This window comes from Acanthochromis polyacanthus, chromosome 9 (genome assembly GCF_021347895.1).
Source record: "Acanthochromis polyacanthus isolate Apoly-LR-REF ecotype Palm Island chromosome 9, KAUST_Apoly_ChrSc, whole genome shotgun sequence".
NCBI lineage: Eukaryota > Metazoa > Chordata > Actinopteri > Pomacentridae > Acanthochromis > Acanthochromis polyacanthus.
The window spans coordinates 23,084,420-23,107,838 of record NC_067121.1 but is presented as its reverse complement, the minus strand read 5'-3'; the positions used below and the strand labels follow the sequence as shown (position 1 = coordinate 23,107,838).

General features: G+C 42.2%; 2 protein-coding genes across 5 annotated transcripts in view; both read left to right on the top strand.

Moving 5' to 3' along the window:
- LOC110964245 (phosphatase and actin regulator 1-like) overlaps positions 1-5,479 on the top strand; it is a 59,244-nt gene extending 53,765 nt beyond the window's left edge. For 2 of the 4 annotated variants that reach the window (XM_051952909.1, XM_051952908.1), the window contains exons 9-12: positions 89-150; positions 1,313-1,457; positions 2,815-2,887; positions 3,059-5,479. In XM_051952909.1, coding sequence (XP_051808869.1) covers positions 89-150; positions 1,313-1,457; positions 2,815-2,887; positions 3,059-3,074 — 296 coding nt within the window. In that variant the 3' untranslated portion in view covers positions 3,075-5,479. Of the gene's footprint in view, positions 1-88; positions 151-1,312; positions 1,458-2,810; positions 2,888-3,058 lie in introns of all 4 variants that reach the window. The other 2 variants (XM_022212926.2, XM_022212925.2) reach the window with 1 other exon arrangement.
- Positions 5,480-13,208: 7,729 nt separating this feature from the next.
- Positions 13,209-23,419, top strand: part of phlpp1 (PH domain and leucine rich repeat protein phosphatase 1) — a 44,654-nt gene continuing 34,443 nt past the window's right edge. The window contains exon 1 of the mRNA XM_022212928.2: positions 13,209-15,161. Coding sequence (XP_022068620.2) covers positions 13,526-15,161 — 1,636 coding nt within the window. The 5' untranslated portion in view covers positions 13,209-13,525. The remainder of the gene's footprint in view (positions 15,162-23,419) is intronic.

The window sequence follows — 23,419 nt, the reverse complement described above, 5'->3', positions numbered from 1 at the left end:
AAAAATATTCTTAGCATTTCACAAAGAGTCCACTGTTTTTGCCTGCCTGCACTTAAACCGTAACACTTGATCCTCTCGTTTTGTGCAGCTCGCAATGAGCAAGAAGAAATGGAGGAGAAGAGGGAGATAAAGCGAAGGCTGACACGAAAGGTGAGTCCAAAATAGCTCCAAAGGTGCAAACCCACACTTGCTCTTTCAGCACCTGGAGGGGGTAAATTGCAAGCCAGAATAAACATACACTGTGACAGTGACTCATCTGTTGTGAGAAGTCATATCTGGTCCGTTACAGGCCCGGTGATGTACTTTCTCTGGCATCCCCCAGGAGGCCCTCATGTCCTTGTTGCCCTTGGCCCTGCAGCATGTTGACTGCCAAAACCTTTGACCCCATAGGGAGGTGTTGAGCATGTTACTGTCGCTATCAATTAAAGAATAACACTCTTGCTCACCTGCAGACATCCTGCTCAAAACAAACATCTCACAGCTGTTGGAGGACTTATGTGTTTAGGATGGAATAACTAGAGAATAAAACTTGTACATCTGATGTTTTACACTGTGGCCTCATATTCAGGACATTTTACAACTGAAAAATAAACAAACTGTATAACTGTGTCACAAATTCTAAACAAGTACAGACATATCTTTGGCATTTCCTATCCTTTAGCAGTCTTTATGCAAACCCACACTGATGTACAATCAGTAAGTATCAGCCTTGCTGTAATGTATTAATTAGATATTGTGCTGACAGTACATGCGATGACAGGTCTTATTCATTGCGGAATCTGAAAGAGGTTTATGATTTGCTTGTTACAGAATGTCTGTTGAAGTACTGAGCTGTTGTTTAATGAAAAATCCACTTAAAGATTGTTGTAATTAGTGATTGTTGTCTCTTGTGTTTGCTGTCTGTTGTCATGATCGTGCTTTCATTAGGCGCATAAGTGCTTTCCAAAAAATGTAATTAGTGCGTTCAGAGATACAATGTGACACTGTGAATCCAACCCTGCCAGAGAGCTGCTCAAATGACAAAGTTTATAGTTTATCCTTTGTGATTTTGATGACGTCACCCGCCGAAGAGGCTCGGCAGGAGCTGAAATGTTGACTTTGACCTACTTATTCCATAAATGCCCTGAATACCAGAGCAGTGAGATCTTGAACTCCTCTGTGAATCCCCTGCAGAATAAGTACCGGATATGCAAGACTTTCTGTGAAAACTTGAATGTATATATGAGTTCTGGGAAGCTGCTAACCATGACGGCAATTTTGAAATCTTTACATGGCCTTCTGTTCCGTAACTCTTCTTTGACTCTTCTTCCAGCTGAGCCAGAGGCCCACTGTGGAGGAGCTGAGACAGGCCAAAATTCTCATCCGCTTCAGTGACTATGTGGAGGTGTCAGATGCCCAGGACTATGACAGGCGTGCAGATAAGCCCTGGACCCGGCTCACGGCAGCTGACAAGGCCAGTATTGCTTCAGCTAATCTCAGTTAAATTAAAATAATATTTTAGTATTCTCAAGATCCCTCATTTCCTGCTTTCACATTTCTTAAGTACCATTAAGCTCATCTCCCTCCTTTGTGCTTCATATGACGCAACTCATAACGCAGGAGAGTAATTGTCGGAGGATGCGTTCCTCCTCTTTTGTTACGGCGAGTTCCTCCTGAGTTGTTTGGTTTCCCTTTGTGAGTAAACACCCTGAGGTGGTCCTGCTGCTCAGTGTCCGGTGATCTCTGCCTCTGACTTTTAATGAGATCTGCATTTTTGCTGAGCAGATACTCCGCTGTCTTTGCTTTGGTGATGCGCAGCTCTGAACACTCCAGGTCACACCTGAGGACCACTCATGTGAAAATCACAGGGATTCAGCATTTTGATTATGCAACGGCTCCTCTTATATAAGCGCGTAATTGGACAAGCAGTGCCTCCGGAGCCCCCAGCCGTGGCTCTGCTCTGCTGACGTTTTTTTTTTTCCCCTTCTCCTGCTTCTGCAGTATAGCACAGATTAGAATTTAGTTTGTTCTCCTGTCATATAGTCATCCTCCCCACGGCTGGAGACGTCCCCTTGAGTCATGCTGAACAATAAAAGCAGTGACATCACCCCTCGGGTTGCTGTCACATGTGACATTTTAGAGAGGATGTAGGGTTTTTTTTTTTAAAAAAACAACTCATATCACAGTCTTCTGCTGCTCCAGTGGTACTACTCGGAGGCTGTGATTCACTGGGCTTTGTCCCAAATATGAATATGTATACCTACATGAATGAGATACACATAAGCCTTCCTGGAAAAGAGATTTGAAATAAATATATTGTTAAAGATGGAATGAGGCTTTTATGTGCAGTTACACCACAGTGTCCCCTGGTGGAAGATAACATTACTACAGGCTTTGTCTAGTCTTTCCATTACTTGCAGTCATTTTCATGCTGAAAATGAGATAAATGTGGGATCTAAGGACTGTAACACCTAAATGCAGCTTTGATGTTCTAAAAATACCATTTCAGTGTTTTTTTCCCCTATGTGTTTTAATATATGTAAATCTTTGGTATCAACAGTTCATCATAGTTTAAAGCACAAGCTGGCCCTCCAAGTACACCAGCAACAGATTGTGTATTAAATTAGGGCCGTCGGATGTCTCAGGAGGGGACATTGAAGCCTCTTGTGATGTGAGAAGAGAATTCAACAGAATCATTCATGGCCTTGAGATAGACGTAAATAATGCATGAAGCATACTAAAAGGAGATGGAGTCGGGGCTTACAGGCTGCAGTTTGTGCGCTAAGCCTTTGCAGCTTCTCTCAATCTCCTTCCTTATTCGTCCTCTGCAGGCAGCTATAAGGAAGGAACTCAACGATTTCAAGAGCAATGAGATGGAAGTGCACGAGTCAAGTCGCCATTTAACCAGGTAATGTGCAGAACTGTTAGTTGGCATGTGACCGTGCATGCCTAAATATCACCTTATACACACTCGAAGACATTCACATGCTGGGGATTGGCCGTGCAACGTGAGTTCAAGCCGAGGTGATGAAATGTGGTGAAATGTCTAAAACAATCCTTATTCTGTTTGTGTTTTTAGGTTTCACAGACCATAGTAGACCATCACTGTCTCAAGCAGTGCCGGACCGGCGCTCTCCTCCACTGAGAACCTTAAGTGCTGGACAGTAAAATGGTGCCCGTTTTACAATAAGGCCATGTCTTCTGAAATGCCTTTTTCAAGACCCACACAACTGAGTCGGTACTACGCCACAAGATGCAGACACCCACTACTCCATCCACTGTAGTAGCACGTAATGACTCCAGTTGATTCACATTGCCCCCGTGTGGAATTCACTCGATTGTCTCCTAAACCTCTCTGCTGAGCTCTCAGGCAGGTGCTCGGCTCTGTGGCGATCGGACAGCGGAAGAGTTTCTGTTTTGCAGCCGACTGACACTCGCAACATCTACTGAGGGCAGCTGTACCTTGGTTCATCAGTAACACCAGTGGACTCGTCTCAGTGGACATGTTTTTATCCCTCTTCTTGATTACGCTGTCACTCCTTTAGCCCTCTTGGGCGACTCTATGCGAGGATGCAGGGCGGATTGTTCTGAGCTCACTCTATCAGCAGAAGCTCCATCTTTACTGCACCTGCTGGGACTTTGGAAACGACTCAGAAAGCCCCACAGGAGGGAGGGAGACGCATCCAACATTAGAATCATGTGCAATATTTTTTTTCCCCCCTTCTGCTTTTCCTAGACTATAGCACCCCCTGGAGTTCCCTCTGTGTCATTACTATGTAGTCCTGACTTGTTTCTTCATATGTGCAATTCTCACTGTACCGACAATGCTGACATCTAATTGCTAACTGTGAATCTGAGAGTTTGGGTGAATGCCTGCGCTCTCTCCAAATGTACATTTTGTTTATACTGAAGAAGGAAGGTTATGTTTAAAGAAGACTCATGCTTAACCAAGTTTTAGTCATGTCACAGTCTTATGAATTTAATGTAAAAATTTGCAGCTGCCAGATATCTTCTGGCTCCAGTGTGTGCAACAGCTTTCTGTTTTTATTATGGACTCTTGGGATCATAAACCATTAATTTCCGTGTCTTTCCACATCTCAGCGCTTTGAATTGAGTGATTTTTGAACTTGAGTTACAGAGGGATGACTTGCTACATTGTTCTCTTCTTTTTTTTGTTTAATTTTTGCCGCAGTCTGTTCATGATCTTCGCTCATAATGTGCATTGTATTATACACTTTACTTTTATACTCGTGTCACTCAAGCTTTTGATGAAGCAATACCCATTGTTTGTAGAGAAAAGGTTAAACTGCAGGTATATCCCCGCACCATTGTTTTTTACTGTGCATATACACTATGCCTACACTTCAGGGTTTTAAGTTTTCTTTTGTATGTTATTTTAGAAAGGCTTTATTCTGAAGAACTTTTTCAGCATTTTTCTTGACTGAGCCACCTAAAAATCTGCCTGTTTGACAGCTTTACCGATACATCAAGACAAGATTTGATCAAACTGTCATTGAAAACAATGATGCATTCAGTTCAAAAAGATGAGCACTGATTTGAGTGGAGTCACCGAGTCAGGGTTTTTAAATGTTTCTATTGCATAAATTCTTTGCACTGTAAAGAGTATGGCTTTACAACGGTCATCGTTTCAAGGTTGGGGTCCAAATGTGTAAATTATTGTTGGATTTCTGAGCTGTAACCAGTTTGTCTCTTCACTTTAATGGTCTTGTTACCTGATCACTGATCCTACACCAGTATTCCAACGCTCATGAGCTTTATGTGCACAAAATATTTTTATTATTTTTTACTGTATTACTTTTAAAGTTGCAATATGAAATTCTTGTCAGATGAAGAAAAATAGTAGAGGTGAAAGGCTGTTGGCCGCCTACTATAATGCATCTTTCCTGCAAAGGAACGTGTGTTCGCCCTTATTTTCAAGGTCCTGACCAGTGATAGATGACCCAATAAAATCTGGGAATTGACAACATAAAAATTGTTTTGCACTGCATGGTTTGTATGTGAAATAATAGGCGTTTTGTCCGTGTTTCGACCAGTTCCTCGAGAGAATCGCACAGGTTATTCTCTTGTCACATTGACCGTTTTATAAATACTATTTCATTGGGTCATCTCATCGCAGAGACATATGAAGTATTTTTGTGTTAGAACAAGCTTCTGTATGATTCAGGCATCACGCCATTTTTTTAAGAATGAAATTCAATCCACAGGTTCAGTACCGTAGAGCCTAGAAAGAATAAAGTTATACAAATACGATCCACTTCTCATTTTCAGCTCTAAGTAACAACCTGAGCCGGTGGGCTGAGCATGAGGTTTTCCCATATTTGCTGGAATCAAGGAACATGAATTCCGCAATAATCGGTTTCCTTTTACATGTTGGCGGAGTGACTGAACAAATCTGAAAGGAGTCCTTTTTTTCCTTTTTGAAATGCGGAATACCATGTAAAGGATACTTCATGCTGATTAAATTCCATTTCTGAATGCATTTGGATTGTATGCATTATTCTCACTTTTCTTTAACAAATTCCTTTTTCCTACAGTGACTGCCTTGTTTTGTTCAATATATAACACACTTCTGTACCTTGTGAACACAAGTCATTCTACCTAAATTTTAGAATTTCTTAAATATAACGTTGCGTGTACAGCAACTGTTAGGCTTGTACCACAGAGTTACTCATACAGCATTTGAACTTCTTCCAAACTCAGTTGCGTTCACTGACTCAGTGTGAAAAGCAATATATCATTATTTTTATTGGTTCTTTCACACCGAGTTTGCTTGATAAACCGCCCCTAACATAGATGTAGAACTATATCCTAAATATTCACACAGTTTGCACAGAATTAGTCCTGTAATATGCTGTAATCCATAACCTAGAACTTTAATTTAGACTTTAAGTCAGTCTTGGATCATGAGAGAATTCCTCATGAATTCTTTTTTGGCACTCCCACTGTAAGAGTTTGAACCTCAAACATACAGTTGTCCCAAGTAAATGAGGAAGATGTGCACTGACTGCAAATAATTGAGCCATTTAGATATGAAAAAAAATTAAATGTAACTGTAGCTACATTTTGCATGCTTAAATGCAGCCAGTTGAGCAGGGTGCTTCAGCAGCTCTAATGGAAAACAAAGTTTGTGTTTGACATTTTCATTTGAAGGAAAGGTGCACAATTTTCAAGTCTATCATATGGTCAAGTGAACATGATCGAAGCACATTTACTTACTCATAGTGGAAATCCATTAGGAGAGGATCTTTCAATGACCCACAAGCAGAGGAGGAAAATTATAGCAAGATTGAATATATGGACATCATGAGTCTGACTTTAAAGCAGACTTGAAAATGTGAGCATCTACATTTTCAAATCAAATGTTTAGTTGTTAATATTGCAACAGTTTGCATAAATCTTTTTGAGTTGTGGCTACTTCAGATGAAATTCTATTCAGAAAACTATGTTGAGTTAGGGTGATTATTATATATTCAAAGACCAGTGATTTAATAACTGGTTGCATAAATACCAGTTTTTAGGGACTTGAAATCTTGAACACAATGAGGGTAAAATTAAGTTATCAAGCCAATTTAATTAATTTAATACAACTTGAGAGTTCTTTTAAATCAATCAATGCAGAAATGTCCGTTTCAATTACACATAATATTGGGTTGGTGTGATCACCAACATTAATGTGTGAAAACAGCTCATCAGAACAATGTTTGCAACTTAACAGGTTTATTTAAATCAATAAATATGATTAGGTTTTATCTTGTAACCATGGATACAATTAAGTAGGGGTAACAGGGTGCTACACGAGCTTGTTTCATAAGATTTAATATGTAATGTTAATCATCCTTGTTTTAAAAAAAAGTTATGAATATGAATCTATATGCATACAAGTGAGCTGGAGCCTCTTCACCTTAAAAAGAGCAAGGGATATATGACAATAAAAACAGACATTTTTTACACTTTCATGCCCCATTCTTACCCAGTTGATCATATTCACCTCATATGTGGTGACAACAGCCTGAACACGTTGATGATGATGCACAGTGAAAATGGTGACTTGTCATCAAAAGGTGTGTCTGTGGCGGCGCGGCGAATTTTGATGTTTCGTTTTTGTTTGAATAAACTTATCCAAGCCATTTCCGGAAATATATATATACCGGGCTTTGCAAAAGTTCTGTTACACGGTTTCATGATTTTTAGAGATGTTTACATGTCGGGGTGAAAAATTCCATTAAATAAACTGAAAGTTCTACCTTATAGGCAGGTGTCCTTAATACAATTTTTTTCTCCGGTGAAGTTGTATCAAGATGGAAGTCAAAAGAGTTGAGATATCTGCTCTCCTTCATGCTGGCCACAACAAGTCTGACAGAGTCAAGCAGCTGAACATCAGCCGGATGACCGTCCACAGAGTCGCGGAGAGGCTCAAGAATGGTGAAGATCTTTCAGTGATCTTCCAAGAATGGTGAAGACCTGAAAGATCTTCACCATTCTTTAGCCTCTCCGCGACTCTGTGGACGGTCATCCGGCTGATGTTCAGCACAAAGGAGAGCAGATAACTCAACTCTTTTGACTTCCATCTTGATACAACTTCACCGGAGAAAAAAAATTGTATTAAGGACACCTGCCTATAAGGTAGAACTTTCAGTTTATTTAATGGAATTTTTCACTCCGACATGTAAGCGTCTCTAAAGATCATGAAACCGAGTGTAACAGAACTTTTGCAAAGCCCGGTATATATATATATATATATATATATATATATATGCACACTGGAAGAAGACACCAAGGCCTTCCTAAGTCTACTCAAGCAGATGCTGGACATGGATCCAAATAAAAGGATCACACCCAGTGCAGCTCTTGGCCACCGGTTCATTACAATGAAGAACATCTGTACAAACAGACCACCTCAAGAAGTGACTACCACAAATATAGAACCTGCAAAAAATATCATGGTTAAAACAAACCAAAACATGCAAGAAGATCCCTCAGATATCACAGAAGTAAAAGGAAAAAAAGGTGGCAGACATACACCCCCTGTCAAAAGGTTTAGGACACTTTCTCATTCAAATAAAGTAGAACCTGTCCTACAACTTTTGACAGGGCGTGTATCTACCAAATTTGGTACACATATGCAGCACATCAGGCTGAACAAAAAAGTCAGTGACAGCCACATTCCAAACCCAACAGGAAGTGAGCTATTTTGCATTGAATGTCAGATTTTGCCTATTTTTCTTTTTTCTAGAGTGAACTCCTCCTAGGGGGAAACTCCAATTCACTTCAAATTCGGCCAGTATCTACAAGAGGCCTTAATGATTCAAATTTATTAAAATCTTTTTCCAAAGTCAAAAGGCGTTTCCGTGGCGGCCTCTGGAATTTTGATCCTTCGCCATGAAATTTCAAATGCTGTGTAAATGCCCTAAACATGCTCCAATCTGCCTGAAACTTTACATGTATGATCAGAGTCCTGCCCTGATCACATCCATATGATGAAATACACCCCCTGTCAAAAGTTGTAGGACAGGTTCTACTTTATTTGAATGAGACAGTGTCCTAAAACTTTTGTCAGGGGGTGTATGTCTGGGGGGACATATGTACTTCAAGTAAAATTCTAAGTTCGAACGAAGCATCCACTTCAGACAATGACACTGAAGGCTCAACAAAAGCTGCATTGGATCTAGGTGAAACAAAAGATCAAATTACTGCTGTCACTCAAAAACAAGACGAAATAAACAAGTTGACGGCTCCTTTAGATCAAATTTGAAGTACGAATAGAACATCTATCATGAAAAGCAAAGTTGAAACTGATGATCACATGACTGCTCCACTGGTTGAAGTGGTGGGGAACGACAGAAAATCCATCTCGAAGGACAAAGGTGGAACTAAAAGTCAAACTACTGCAGTCACTCATCAAGAAGAAAAAATAACCAAATTGACGGCTCCTCTGGAAAACTCGTCTGTATCTGATGGGATCACCAATGACGAAAGAATTACAGCAGCAAGTCTTAACATCCGTACAGACAGACCACCTCAAGAAGTGACTGTCACAGATGTAGAACCTGCAGAAAATATCATGGAAGAAGACTAAAACATGCAAGAAGATCCCTCAGATATCATAGAAGTAAAACCAAAAAAGAAACGTTTCAGAAGGATTCGAAGATTCTGCTCAAGGGTGATTAAGTGCTTCACTTGCTGTCGAGGAGTTGATTACTGAAAACAGAGTTCATCACAGGACGGGTTTATTTGGTTCATATTGAGGAAAAATCACTTTCAATTTGATTTGAAAGTTTACTTAAATTATTTTTAAAAAATGCAAATTTACATAATCAATTTTCAATAAATTAATAAATTCAACTTAGAATAATTCTTACAGTTTACTCACATGTTGTTCTGTATAACTTCTCTTCTCTTCTCTTCTCTTCTCTTCTCTTCTATTCTATTCTATTCTTTTTCTACATGTCCCATTTAAAAAAAAATGTTCCAAAATAAAGCATTTGTACCAAAATTCTGGAAAAAAATAAAGAAAATAAATCTGAGCATTCTGGTAACTGACTTGGCTGTGAAAAATCTTGACAAAAAGTCAGAGTTTTTAAATACACAGAACAGAGTCAATAAAGGTGTAAATCAATTTGAAATGTATGTTGTAAAATGTAGTCTCTGTTTGTCCAAATTAAACTCATTTTAATAAAAGAGCCACTGATGCATGCTTTCCTAGTTTGCAGTATATTTGGGTTGGTGGTCATTCACTTACAGGAATATGTGTTGAGTAGTTGACATACAATCGAGCTGGACTGTGGACATTGAATATACATACCGGTACATGGTCTAACTACCTGAGTTGCATTTATGGTCTTGTGAAAGCCTGCGGGGAAGAGGACAGTTGGCATGTAGCTCAAGCAGCTCTTGATCAGGAGGGCAAAGATGGTAGGTTAGCAAAAGCAAGGGTGTCAAATATAGGGCCTGCAGGCCAAAAAAAGGGTCCAATCATGAATGACTTTTCAAAGTGCAAAAATTAAAGAGGAGACAAAAACTGAAAATTTTGACAAGTTGTTTTGATCTTGAAGTAAATTACTATATTGTTCAGTTCCAGATTTTTTTTTTTTAACTCCAGTGTTTCCTCAGGGGGTCCTCCACACTGCAGACTGTGTCCGGTCTGCTGCTGGGGGTGCTGTCCACGTGTCCATTCTGCCCGGCATAATATTGTTGAAACAGAAGTTTTTTAAAAATAATTTTTCATGATGTTTTTAATCTGCGACTGTGTCACTTTCTTTTCTTTTGTTATATGCTGCCATTTCCACATTTTTTGTAAATTCTTTTGTAAAGATCTATATTTACGTCTTTTACTCCACTGTTTAGTTTTTTTAATCCTTGTTTTATTTTCTTGACTTATTTATCTTTTATGTTTAAAAGGGAGAAAGATCTAGAATTTCATTGTACACTGTGTATAATGACAGCAAAGCTTTCTTATCTAATCTCATCTTAAAATGATAGTTCATTATGGGTCAACAGATACAATTTCCATTGAATATGGGTCACTTTTGACCCATGTGGTGCAAAGGTTAGATGTGAACATTTTCAGAAGACACCTTTTTGCACTGAAACAAAGGGAAAAATTTGCAGTTATCGTTAATAATAGGATGGTTTGCAGTGATTTCACTGGTCCAGCCCACTTTTGATCAGATTAAGCTGTATGTGGCTCCTGAATTTGACACCCCTGAGCTAAACGAAAGCCACTCTGACTAAAAGACACATGACACCCTGCAAAAATACAGCACAATACAGAGAGGTCAGTGAAGAAAACCTGCAGCATTCTGAAACTGGAAAGATGGTTCACCTTTCAGTCAATAGTGAACCAAAGCATGCTGGGAAGATGATGCTGGACTACTGACTGGTCAAATAGAGCTCATACTTCATACATCTGAGGAAAGACTTGAATTTGGAATTTCATAGATGCTTCCCTGAGTTTGAGAGAATTTGCCAGGAAGAATCAAATAAACAGCTCAAGTCCAGGTGCACAAAACCTGCAGAGACTCAACCAATAAGACTTGAGGGTAATGGCTGCCAAAGGAGCTTCTACAAAATACAGAATTACTGACTTGAAATGGTTAATAAACAGACCAAATAACCAGTTTTTGATTTTAAATAAACATATTTAAACAAATGTTTGTGCTCTGTCGTAACAGAGTTGTGTCCCGTCGTTTGGAAATATTATTTCTTTGCACATTTAATTAATTATTTAGTTGCAGTACTTTGATCATGTTCTAGTTTGCTGAGTGAGACAGCTTTTGAACCAGAAGTATTTCTTTCATTGGTGACTATTGTAGTTTATTGTTATGGATGACATCATATCTGAATCATTTTTGAGAGACTAAGTTATTGAGTTTCATAAAATGAAGGATGTAATTGTCTGCTGCATCCACACAAATGTGCTGTTTGTCTACATGCAAGCATTTAGTTAAACATATAGGAAAAAATAACACATTCAACAACACATGAAGGATGAATTGATTGATCCTTGATCTTAACTTATATGTCAGTAAAAATATCACACCATTACATCCTCTGCATTTAAATGTTACTTAAGTGAACATGTGTGAGTATCAGAAAATTGTGTTGCATTAAGTAAGGCAGAAAAACGGCTCTGATGGCTACTGTACTGTTATATATTACATAATGGCCACTCACTATTATTAGTCATGCATTAAAGTAAAGGAACATCTTGTCTGCTCCAGAGCAGGTATCCATACATAACGTACACATGCATAACACATGCCTGTGCTCAGTGCAACGTCATTTTGCTTGTGGGTACGTCTATACAAAATGCCCACATTCTATGGTGCAGTGATTTCTGCCACAAATTTTTTCAAGATTTCAGCCGACGGAAATGATACTGTGGAGCAGCCTTGGTGGAGTACTGCGCTCTCTGAGGGCTTTTCTCATTAACTTTGTGTCTTCTCTCTCCTATGGGTTGTGCTTTGTCCTCTCTGTACCTCTTTGCAGATGTTTTTGGCACTGGTCTGACTCCATCAACCTGTCCAGTGTTCTTGTTTTTTGTCTCTTTGTCTCTGCTATCCTTTTTTTTCTCTCTCTGCCTTTACCCTCACCCCGACCAGCAGAGGCAGACGAACACTCTCTCTGAGCCTGGTTCTGCTGGAGGTCTTGCTCTGTTAAATAGAAATACAGTATGCTTGTTTAAAGGACATTTTTGGATTCATTGGGTGTTTTTGTAGGGTCTAATTTTGAAATTAGTCAGGTACAACTCCAGAATGAGGGTCCTAACCATACAGTTCAATTTAGTCTGCTAATTATTATTATTTTTTTTACAAAGTATTTAAAATACTCAGGGAAATTCACAGCATAAATCCCACTATAAGGCTGAACTTGTTAGGTAAATTTGCAATACAAGTCTGATTTCTGTACTGTAAAGCACTTTGGCTCAACAGCTTTTTTTCCCTCAGCGTGCTTCTATAAATAACAGCCTTGACTTGATTTTATTGCATTTACTGAAGTCAGACAGAAGCGAAAAGGTGACCTGAACAGCGGCCTCCCTCTTCTGAGGGGTCGCTGCGTCCTCAACAGGACAAAGTTTTGCGGTTTCATCCACTAGATGGCGAGAAATACAACAGAATGGGATCCTGTGTACAGAGCCGGTGTGAGGCCTTGTGAAATGGCGTCCTGATGAGATGGTGCCTCGTCACCACTGAAGTAATTAGACCTACAGCGAAGCTTCATTTAGCCAAACAGCGCAACTTAAAGCACTTCATTATCGAGAAATCCGATATGTTCGCAACTAATCGTGAACTGAATCCGAAACAACAGCGGAAAGTTTCTTCACATATTCAACAGTTGACTCTGGTAACCTACTTTTTTTAATCGTGTGTAGCCTAATTTAGCCGTGTGAGAGTTTACTTTACTGTAGCGGGAGGAGACAACAACACAGCAGACAGAGGACGAGCTACTTTTGTATCTGAATGCCACACATTTTATAGGAGCTATGTTTACGCCTCTTTCTGTTCACCGCCTCGCTTGACTGAAACCGAAGCAAAGCATCTTGGGAAATGTATTTGCGACACAGCAGCGGGTGACGGCGGCCCGCTATGGCCCGCTCTCTGGAACAATACACTTCCCACAATGCACTGCGTTGTTGTTAGCGACCCCATCTTGTGTCCTCATGAATATATATTAGTCAGTATTTGCGTAGGAGGTCGGCCGACGTTCATTTCATATTCTAGTACTGTATTTTGGTCCAAATGGGACGCACAGTCACGTCTCCGCCCTGTTCTGTCCCTGCGCGCCCAGCCTCTTCCCAGCGAATTTAATCACTAAAATGTTTTTTTCTGGAGCAGCGGAGGAGACTCCGACGGGGAAAGGAAGGGAAGAAGTGAATGACTACTAGTGGAATAACTCAACAACACCGCCCAGTCGGCGGACATTTATCACGGTGGGCTCGTATTCAGGCTTTTAAATGTAGAGGTTGTAGGTGTTACCAAGTGCGCACCGTTATTTATTTAGAGAGGGGGACTTTTCATTGGCAGAGATGGAAAGTGTGCAGGCTGTCGCTGAGGACGGCGCGTCAGATGGAGGCGCGACCAAGTTAATGAAGAAGCCCAGCGGACTGTCTGTCGCCCGGGGGACTCCAGCGGATGATGGCGGTGGACATTTCTCACCCTCCCGCGTAGAGGCAAGGCACGGGAATGGCCTCTCTCATTCCGGCTCCACGGCGGGATCTAGTGCGTCAAACCGAGCCGTAGCGTCTAATGGCCGGAGCTCATCCAGCAACTCTAGCTCTCTCCTGTTGAGACGGAGGCGCTTGAAGAGGAACCTCTCCGCCGCAGCTGCAGCCACTACCGCCACCTCAGCTGTCACCGCCGCCTGCGGCGCGAAGATGAACTCGGCCCTGTCCTCTGCGTCTCTGCACACTCGGAGTCTGGATAGGAAGTCTATGCTGAAGCACCGACAGAACATGCAGCTGCAGCCCGCAGATCGCGAGTGGGTGAGAGCAGATCTCCACCGGGGCTCCATACATGTCCACGACAGACTGACGCCCTCATATCCCAGGCCGGTCCTTTGCACTATGGACACCACAGCCGGCGAGGTGGCGCTCCGACTGAGTAAACTCTGCAGCAAGTCGAGCTCTGTTATGCGCATTTTTTGTAAAGATAGCTCTAAGACTGATCAAAATGGCAACTGCAATGTGAAGTATGACTATAGTGATAATTCGTGTAAGGTGAAAGAAGATTCAAGTATAAAATGCAACCACCTGACCCCTCTGGAATCCACAGAATTAAGGAGCCATCCCAGTGACAGGTTGAGACTGCTGCTCATGGAGAATGCAGATGAGAGGCAAAAGCAACAGGACGTTGATGGAAAACTTTTCACCCCAGAATCAGAGTCACAAGACAACATAACCTGCTCGCTGTCAGACTTAAATTCTAACTCTAACATGGATACCCCCAATGACGATGATTCGGAGCACAGGAATGGTGTGGACAGCTATGGATTAAATTCTGGTTCGGATGTGGAGAGCAGCGCATTTGATGACCTGAGCTCTGGGGCCCGGCTCAGTGAACACAGGGACTCCCTCAGTGATGACATGATCCTGGGAACAGAGGCGTCCATCCTCAGTCCCTCCTTTGACAGTGCCACAGAGGGCCATGACATGTATGGTAGCTCCTCAGACGAGCTGGAGCTTGACTGTCCTGCGTCGAGCACAAGCATGGACCCCATCTCCCAACACCACACCAATGGCATCGCCGCTGTCACCGCCAATTACAAGCAGTGCAACATGGGACATTTAAACGACATGACAAACAATATGGGGCCGGATAGCAGACTCAGCCCACACGGTCTGGGCAGCCTGCCACCCAGCAGTAGTGCCGGCTCATTGTCAAGAGCCTGTTCTACAGGTAATACACCTGACATCCAAGATCCGAACTGTGTCCAGGGTGCTGTGAAATCAGGGCTGACTGCACATCACAATGGAGATTCCTGTGATTCCAGCCCCACACTGTATGTTCAGCTGCATGGTGAAGCTGTCAGGAGGCTTAGCCCAGATGAGAGGCCTCTGCAGATCCAGAATGACTTTCTCTTTAAGCTTGGATTTAAGGACCCGTGGAGAGTTCAAGAGGAAGGGCTAAACACAGAAATTGGCTCCTTGTTACGTTTTTATGCAGGTAAATGAAATGATACGTTCAGATATGATTTTCTGTCATGACACATGTTTTTGCTCATTCTGAGACTTATTGAGGCCATCTTTTTTTTGCACACTACGTAGTTTGGAGTGCAGATGCTCAGTGTTGGAGTGTTTGTAACAGGTTGCTTACCTGTATCAGAATGGATTCATGCAGGTGTGTGCCATGAAATAGTATTAATAGAGTAAAGCAACAAATTCTTTCCCTTTTTGCTGAGACACACTGTTTTCACAGGGTGGTAGAGCTTGTGTCTTAATTTGAGTGCAGCACAAGACCTTTGCTGATAACTGCGACAGCAATTTTGAGGGATATTATTAAAGGTCTGTTAGCATAAGCCTGCTTCCTAGTGATGGTTTACCTTGTTCCGGTTTAACCGTGTGTTGGCATGAATGGGTCAGAGTGAGATCATGATCCAAAGGCTATTTTCCAGATCTACCTTGCTTCAGGGACTTCCTCTAAATTTTCAGGGCTGTTTTTTTTGTTTCTTCCGGCCTTGACTGTCTTTGTTGGCCTGTAGCAGCACACTTTGCTCCCATGGACACGCATGGCATTACCACAAAGCCATCACCACAACTTATGGTGCTCAGACATGGGGCCCTTTCCGGCTTTTGCCCCATTATCATCCTAATGAAAAGGCTGAATGCCTTTGTGGTTGGATGGAGAATAGGGGTGGGAGCGGTATGGCTGGGAGGACCATAAACCCTCTCTGTGGACTCAGTGAATTCTGGTCATTGAGATGCTGCACAGTGCTTGTCCTATTGGCATCCAGCACGGCTACTGTCACACTCACTAACTGCCTGCCAAGCTGGGTTAACGTGCTCTTCCAAAGCTCAGGAAGCCCCTTTCTTCGCCATGCCACTGCCTCCACCACCGCTGCTATTGCTGTTGCTGCTGTGGGAAGTGAAATGGGAGGGGCGGTGAAAATGTGAGTCGAGTGAGGATGGTTGAGGAGAAACTGTTGCATCTGAAGTGTGGAAAGGAGAGACACTAGCACTGTGTAGCTTCCTGTCACGAGAGGCTGTTGAACTGGAGGTTATTCAGTATGAAGCTGAAAATGTATGAGAATGCATGCTGGCGCTCATGTGGATGGATGTGCAATTTTATATATATATATATATATATATATATATATATATATATATATAAAGAATCCTGTATGTGCCTGTGCAGTCAGCTGAGATGAACTAGTAGTAGCAGCAGCCGCTAAAGGCGTGCAAAAGAAGCCCCGATGCCCCTCTGACGGCTACACCTCCAGATCTCATGTGAGACAGCTTAACTGTGGTCACCTGAGCACTGCTTCAGCCCCCCCACAGCCAATCGCACCACTCAGGCTGCAGTCTGCACGAGAGGCCTAATTCTCATTCAACCACATGTAAAAGGACATTGAAGAGCACTGTCATAGGCACACAAATGTGTGCATTGTAAAGTGAAAGCAGAGCTAATGCCCTGGTGACATGTCTGGCCTGCTCTCCCGCTGGTTTCCTTACACGATTGGAGCATGTGAGGAATGTACGCTGGCTCCTCTAGAATGTCAGGCATGTCTGCTGAGGAGGAAGCGGAGTGTGGGGGTTGGGGGGGACGGGGCATATGAGGGGATACTTGTGCTGACACATGTTGAGCTGACTTTGAATGGTTGTTCTGCTCAGATAGTGGAGATAAGGACCGGCCTCAGCTGATGTTTTGCCTCTCAGACACAGCTGTAAAGCACTAGAGGTCTTTTTTCTCTGAGTGGCTTTTGATGCACAAAGTTCCGTATCTAAACTAGGTTTTATTACTCAGTTGCTCAGTAAGAACATTATGCAGTTTTAATGCTAACCTAGATATTAAGCACGTCAGCAACGAGCATGCTTGACTGTGTCTTTAATACGAGTGACAGATGAGGTACTCAGCATGATTAGGCGAGCAGGAGAATGATGGGAAGAGGCTGTTCAGTCGAGAAGTTGCTATGGTGCATCTTCCGAGATCCTTTGGACAATGCATAGAACCAGTTTGACTTCGACGGGGTCAGGTCATGCTTTGAGTACACAGACTCGGCAGTGGCCAGATGAGAGAACTGACTTTTCCCTACCAGACACACAAACACACAGAAACACACATGTACAGAAGGCTGCCTAGATCAAAGGGCCGCTGTCCTCTTTGGCAGGGTGATGAGTGATCCTTTCAGAGCTGCCCACACAGGAGTCTTCTGTAATGCCTAGCCAGCTTTATTAGAGTTTGAGTACAAGGGAAAATAGTTTAAGAAAAAAAAAATACACAGACTCGCTTAATCAATACATGCGCATTCTATTGCACAGACATGAAATGCCACAGTTCTAAATAAAAGGCCACTTTCTCAAGAGACTTAGGTTATGAGAGGTTTTTCTTAACTGTACACTGAGTCATAACTGTGGTTTAATAACCATCCAGGTAGAAGTATAGGTACAAGTTAATATTGCTCTGACAACAGATGTACTTATCTAGACAGTTATGACACACACCTCTGGGTTTGCTTACCCAGAGGTGTGTGTCAACTTGCAAGAAAAGGAAATGGCATACTGAACCCCAAGCACATAGTGGCACAGGGTTTCCCGAGAGGCAGAGGACCTGGAGTTCTTAACCAAACCAAAGCAGCACACTGAATTATTTAGATTCATTAGCCCATTCAGCTTTGGAAACGCTCTCATCTATGTACTTCAGCATACCTGCTACTTTTTGTGAGCTCTTTACTTACCCTATTAAAGTTGAAATGTTTGAAAGGCGGTTTCTTGTAAATCCAAAGTGGTGCTAAGATTTGGTCTACTTTATGGGAGAAATTAATGACCACTGGCGTATACTGGCCTAGAAACCATCAAGGTATTAATTCATTTCAGCACAATGTAGGTTTATAGCTTGGGCCTTTGCCAAACAAAGTTAGGTTGATAGCAGTTTCAGCACGCTGCACCCAATTTTCAGGTAATTCCCATGTTGTTGTCGGTGTCTGGCACTGAGGTGAACTTAGCAGGAAGATTTGTTCAAGCAGAACTAATAAAAGCAGAGATAAGGTCGATAATCGTTCCGGTTTTACAAAACAAGTGCAAAATCCACCTGCTCACAAATGTTTATAGCGTTCTAACTTTTACGATAAAAATAACATTATAATTTCACCAAATATTTCCACCATTGGTAATGGGAATTATCGCTGTTTCTCAAAATAGCACTTTATAGTGCCCCTATTTGTTTTTTTATTACCTTATTATTTTAATAGGAAGTTTTCTTTGCAGCGATTCTCAGAACAAATTGTAATTTCACGCTTACTGCTTCACTGTTACCGGGCTGCTTATTTACAAAAGTCAGACAATAACTTACCTCTTTATTGCTTTGGGATCTAGCTGTAACAGCAAGGCTAACTGTGCACAAATTCTGCATTTTCTCATCACCTGGGTTAACTCCACTGCCTCTTTAAATGACAGGTTTCCCAGTTAAGGAACCTAAACAGCATCTTCCCATTGAGCCTTAGACAAAGATGTCTCAAGCTGGAATTTTGTACACTTTTGCCACATCTGTCTTGTAGGTTCCGCACCTTTTCAGAGCTTTTTGTTTAGTCCTGTATATCAGAGATGACATCCATAATAGACAATCAAAATGATAAAGAATAAGCAAAAATAAATTAGCAATACAAAAAAGCACTCAACTTAGAACAAGAGAATTATTTCAACAGAGTCCTAAGTGATATAATGGTCTGTGGTTTGTATTCATTAATAGTTCATTTACTCTAAAGCATTTGTAAAATCAGTTCAGGACTGTATCTTTCCACTCTTACCTCAGGTGCTCTCTGAGGAGGCAGCGGCTAGTGACGTGATGACTTAAAGGACTCTGCAGGGTTTAAAGGCTTAATGAAGCTCCCAGCTTTCTCCAGCAGGCTCTGTGGCAGCTATTAAGCACAGCACCACTCACTCTGTCTTGTCTGTGCCACGTCGTTCCCTTCGTACAGTCAGCGCGCCAGATTGCTCCCACACTCACACTTGCATTTCTATGAAAACATTTTCAAAGGCAGAAGGAGAACAGTCTGCGCAATTTTTTTGTCATTGTTTTGCTTTTTGTTTTTATGAACGGTCACTGATCATCCTGCTAACAGTATGAGGATCCCTTCCAGTGGTTTAGTTTGAATGGATTTTGTTATTCAAGTAATGTCCTACTGGTCCCCAGGGATTTATGAATTGCAATATTCAAGTATCACTTTCATTTCAGTCCATAAAACATGGCGAAACCACAGCATCCCCATACATCTAAAGACTCCTGGGAGATCTTTGCAGAAGTGAGGCACTAGGCTGCCTCATCCTTTCTCACATCCATGTCCTCGCCTGACAACTAATGGTCTTTCTAAATGGCCCGTTGCTGAGTCATTATGTAATTGTGTAACCAGATTTCACACGTTCCAGAGCTCAAATCTAATACGCATGTGTCGGTGTGCGCTGTGGTTTGTGCGTTCATTAGCGTGTTCCCAAGAGAAAAGCCATGATCAAAGAATAGATTTGTGTATTTGACGTCTCTTCACATGCGGGTCACACGTGCAGAAGTGGACTTAAATGAAATGTGGCCGTACCGCCTCGACATTCAGCTGGATGTGCGTATTTCTGAGGATTTGCACGTGTGTGTCTACTGAGGTAGACATCGAGAGGATGGTGGTGTCAGCTTGTAGCAGTTAAAGCCAGGGGAACTGTTTGCTGTCTAATATAGATTGCCTTCTTGGCTGACATCCTACCACCCTCTCTTTCTCTCCTCTCACACCGAATCTTCCTCCCTCTCTCAATTTCTCTCATGATCGATCCTCCTCCCTCTCCTCTCGCTAGCTTTTCTCGCATCTCCTCCTCCCTCACACCATCTGACAGTTTCCATTTATCTTCTCATATCTCTATCCTTCCCTTGCTTATTGCTTCTCATTCCAAGAATTGCTGGTCACCCTCATAATTGTCTCTAAAATATATTATTAAAGGGTAAAAATGAGCAGCTCATTATTTCTGAAGGTCTAACACACTGAAACGCACCCTTTCTCATTGCTTTCTCTGTGCGTGAACCTGCAGGCTTTGGTGTTATAGCTGTGTTTGGTTCATGCCCCCCCCTGTGGAAATATGAAAAAAGAAACAGAGGGGTATGCGATTGAAAATCTCATTGCTTTGTGGTAAGCAGCTGAAACTAGGCTGAGCAATGTCATGCTGATATGTCACTGCTGTCTGCCAGCCGGCACATCTTAGATGGGGAATTGGGAAAGGGGGTTGGGAAGGGCAGTTGCTTTTCCTGCCCTCTGGAAGAAGCCCAGCCTCTCAGCTGTCTGTCAAGCTGCCCTTGCCAAATGCTCCCCAGAAACCTTGGAGCGTTGGAGTAGATGGTGTTGACCAACAAAGGCCGGTGAAAACTTTCCCCCTTTTCTGCAGGATCATGAAGTAGGCTGACTGTCCCCAGGCCCGAGCTGAGCACCAGCCCCTACCCTGACCACATGCATGAGGGGGGATTAGAGGCAGACCAGCAGGGGCTCACTATCCACAGCTTTGATCAGCAGCAGCACAGCCTAATACCAGACAACATCTGCAACGCTCAGCATTAAAGAGGCCCAAAAATTCCGATTAGGGAACAGGCAGCCTGCTTGCCTGCTAGTGTACAGGACAGAACTGTGTCAATTCCTGGATGGGAGGTTTTTAAATACCACCACTCCACTGGCGCTTACACTGATTTGTTTTGCAAAGCCCGGGTCTCCAGAGAGTGTATTTCACTTTGTGGTTAAAATTTCGTTTTCTTAGCATTTCATTTTCTTTAACAGTCACTGAGTAATTGCAAAAGGACAGAAGCAGCTCCTTCTTCTTCTTTTTTTTTTTAAGAACGGCTCTTTATGGAATATTTTGTTTTTACAGCGACATCTTCCTGCCTGGCAGAAACATAAGGCCAAAGAGATGGATTGTTTTGCAAACAGTATTGTAAATGGAATTCATAGCGTAACCAGACTGTCCCCGAATCTTTGTTTGTGTCATCTGGACACAGCTAGATAAGGTGAATTTGGGTGGAGCTTAGCCTGCTTCTATGGACTCTGGTCTAATAGAATGGGGAAGAGTTGTTGATATGAAATGACCTAGTTTAAAGTTCATCTCTGTCAAAAAAAAATGCTGAAGCACAAGAATGGTACTTCCTCATTGACAAGTGACTGTTTAAAGAGAAAGGCCTTGAAAGCGACTGGAAGAAAACTCAGTGATATACAGGAGCAAATCTGTGTAATTATATACTGCACAACACAATGACTAATGCAGAGGTACCACACTTTGATCCTAGAGGTGTATTCACAACACATCCTTCTTGTATTGGGCTATCTGACCCCGAGTTTTAGTGCTTTAGTTAACTCTTACTGCTCTGGTAACTTGTTTTCAAGCCACTGTATGCTTCCAAACCAGCAGACACATTTTTCACTAGATGTTGAAAACAGTACATCTGTAGCAGCTAAAAAGGAGATGTTTCCCTTAGGTGCTGGAGGAGATCAAAATCATACCAAAAAGCAAAGTGGATATTGGGCATTTCTTAGGTAGCGGGAAACAGAACTCCAAATTTATGCTACTATGATCTCAATCTGCTTACATGTTTTAACCATTTCAACCTAAATGCAACAACATGACGAGATTATGTCCATAGCTTGTTGTTGTTGCTTCCAAGAGCCCCCCAAAAATCTGCAGTATAAAGTATTAAAGTGTCAGAAAAGCTTCCTACTTTCAGAGAGTTAGTTTATAAAAGATTGATTATTATTACAAGTGTGTCGTATTATTCCCCCAACATTTTATCAGAAGCTAAATGCAAAAAAAGGCTATCGTTTGCTTCATAAAGATTTATTGCAGGAGTATTGCATCACATTGCATTGCATTACATTACATTACACAGGTGTGCCTAATAAACTGGTATGTCGTTGCACATAATGGCAACTGTGTCTGAGATCTGTCAAGCTGAAAGCCCCACTGTCAGCCCAGAGAGAGTGAGAAGACAACACCCCACGTGCAGCTGGTCGCAATCGTTAACGAGGCAATTTGCATGTCTCTTGCTGTTAGCTGTGCCGTTTGATAATTACCCAGGTCGTGGAAAGAAAAGTTTAGCTGTCACCTGCTGCACCAGGAAGTTCCCTGTCGTTTTCCCCCACCATGCCCTTCTCTTTTGGATTTGACTCTCTTGGACATGCCAACACTTGTCTGGCACCGTCCTATTCTGTCTCTAGTTCCTGTTTCGTTTGTGGTGTGTGTCTCATAAACACTGCAGTTTGTTTTTTTTAACACACTCGGCCACAGCTCGCTTTTCTACCTGCGCCCTAGTTCCTCTGGTTAAAGACTTTCTCTTGGTAGTTTTCTCACTATCCCTCACTCGCTCTCTCTCCCACTGCCCTCCCACCCGAGCACCCCCTCTCCCCCTTCCTCCCCCCCTCTCCCTCAGTGCCACTGTGTTCACATGGCCCCTGCATGTGACATGAAGCTGAGCCAAAACACCCCGGATGCCCGCTTCAGCCGTCCACTGTTCCAGACCTTGTTAAATTTTAAACAAAACAAAAGGAAAGGGAAGGAGGGAGGAGGGAGAATGAGAAGAAAGAGAAAAGTGAGCACGTGGGGCCAGGGGAATGTGCAACAACATCACAATCTCATTCATTCATTCACTCGCTGTGTCCCTGTGCATCATCAGGAGAGCACAGCCCTTTAATTCTTGCTCTCTCTCTTCCCCTCTGCTTTTCTGGTGTGAAAGCCCTCCTCATGCCTCTCTCTCCTTTCTCTCTGCACTGAACTGGACTGATTGTAGCCTTAACCACAGATCTGGGATCTGATTACTTCGTGGCCTGTCCTTCTGTGGGATTAAAGAACAACTGACTCTGTAGCTGCTGTCTTCATGTACAACTTCCATCTCAATTACCCCAAGGCATCTGCAGCCCATCGGATGCATTCTTGATGCACGAGCAGGAGACTAGCTGGGTTACAAACAATAACAGTAACTGTTTTTGTTATTACTTTTGCTCTTCTCACGTATGAATATATTCATTACTTTCCATTTGACTATAAAAAGAATGCTACAACATGGCTTTAATATAATATAAAGTCTCCCAGAACAACTTGGATGTCTGCAACCTCCTAGTGGGTCTCTGCCAGATTTGGAGAGAGTCATTTATAGCTCCTGATAATGAATGGCATTAGAGGTTAAGTACAAACAATAACAAAAGATGCGCTTATCTCTGTCTGTGGTCTTCCCTCAGGGAACACTTGGAACTGGAAGTG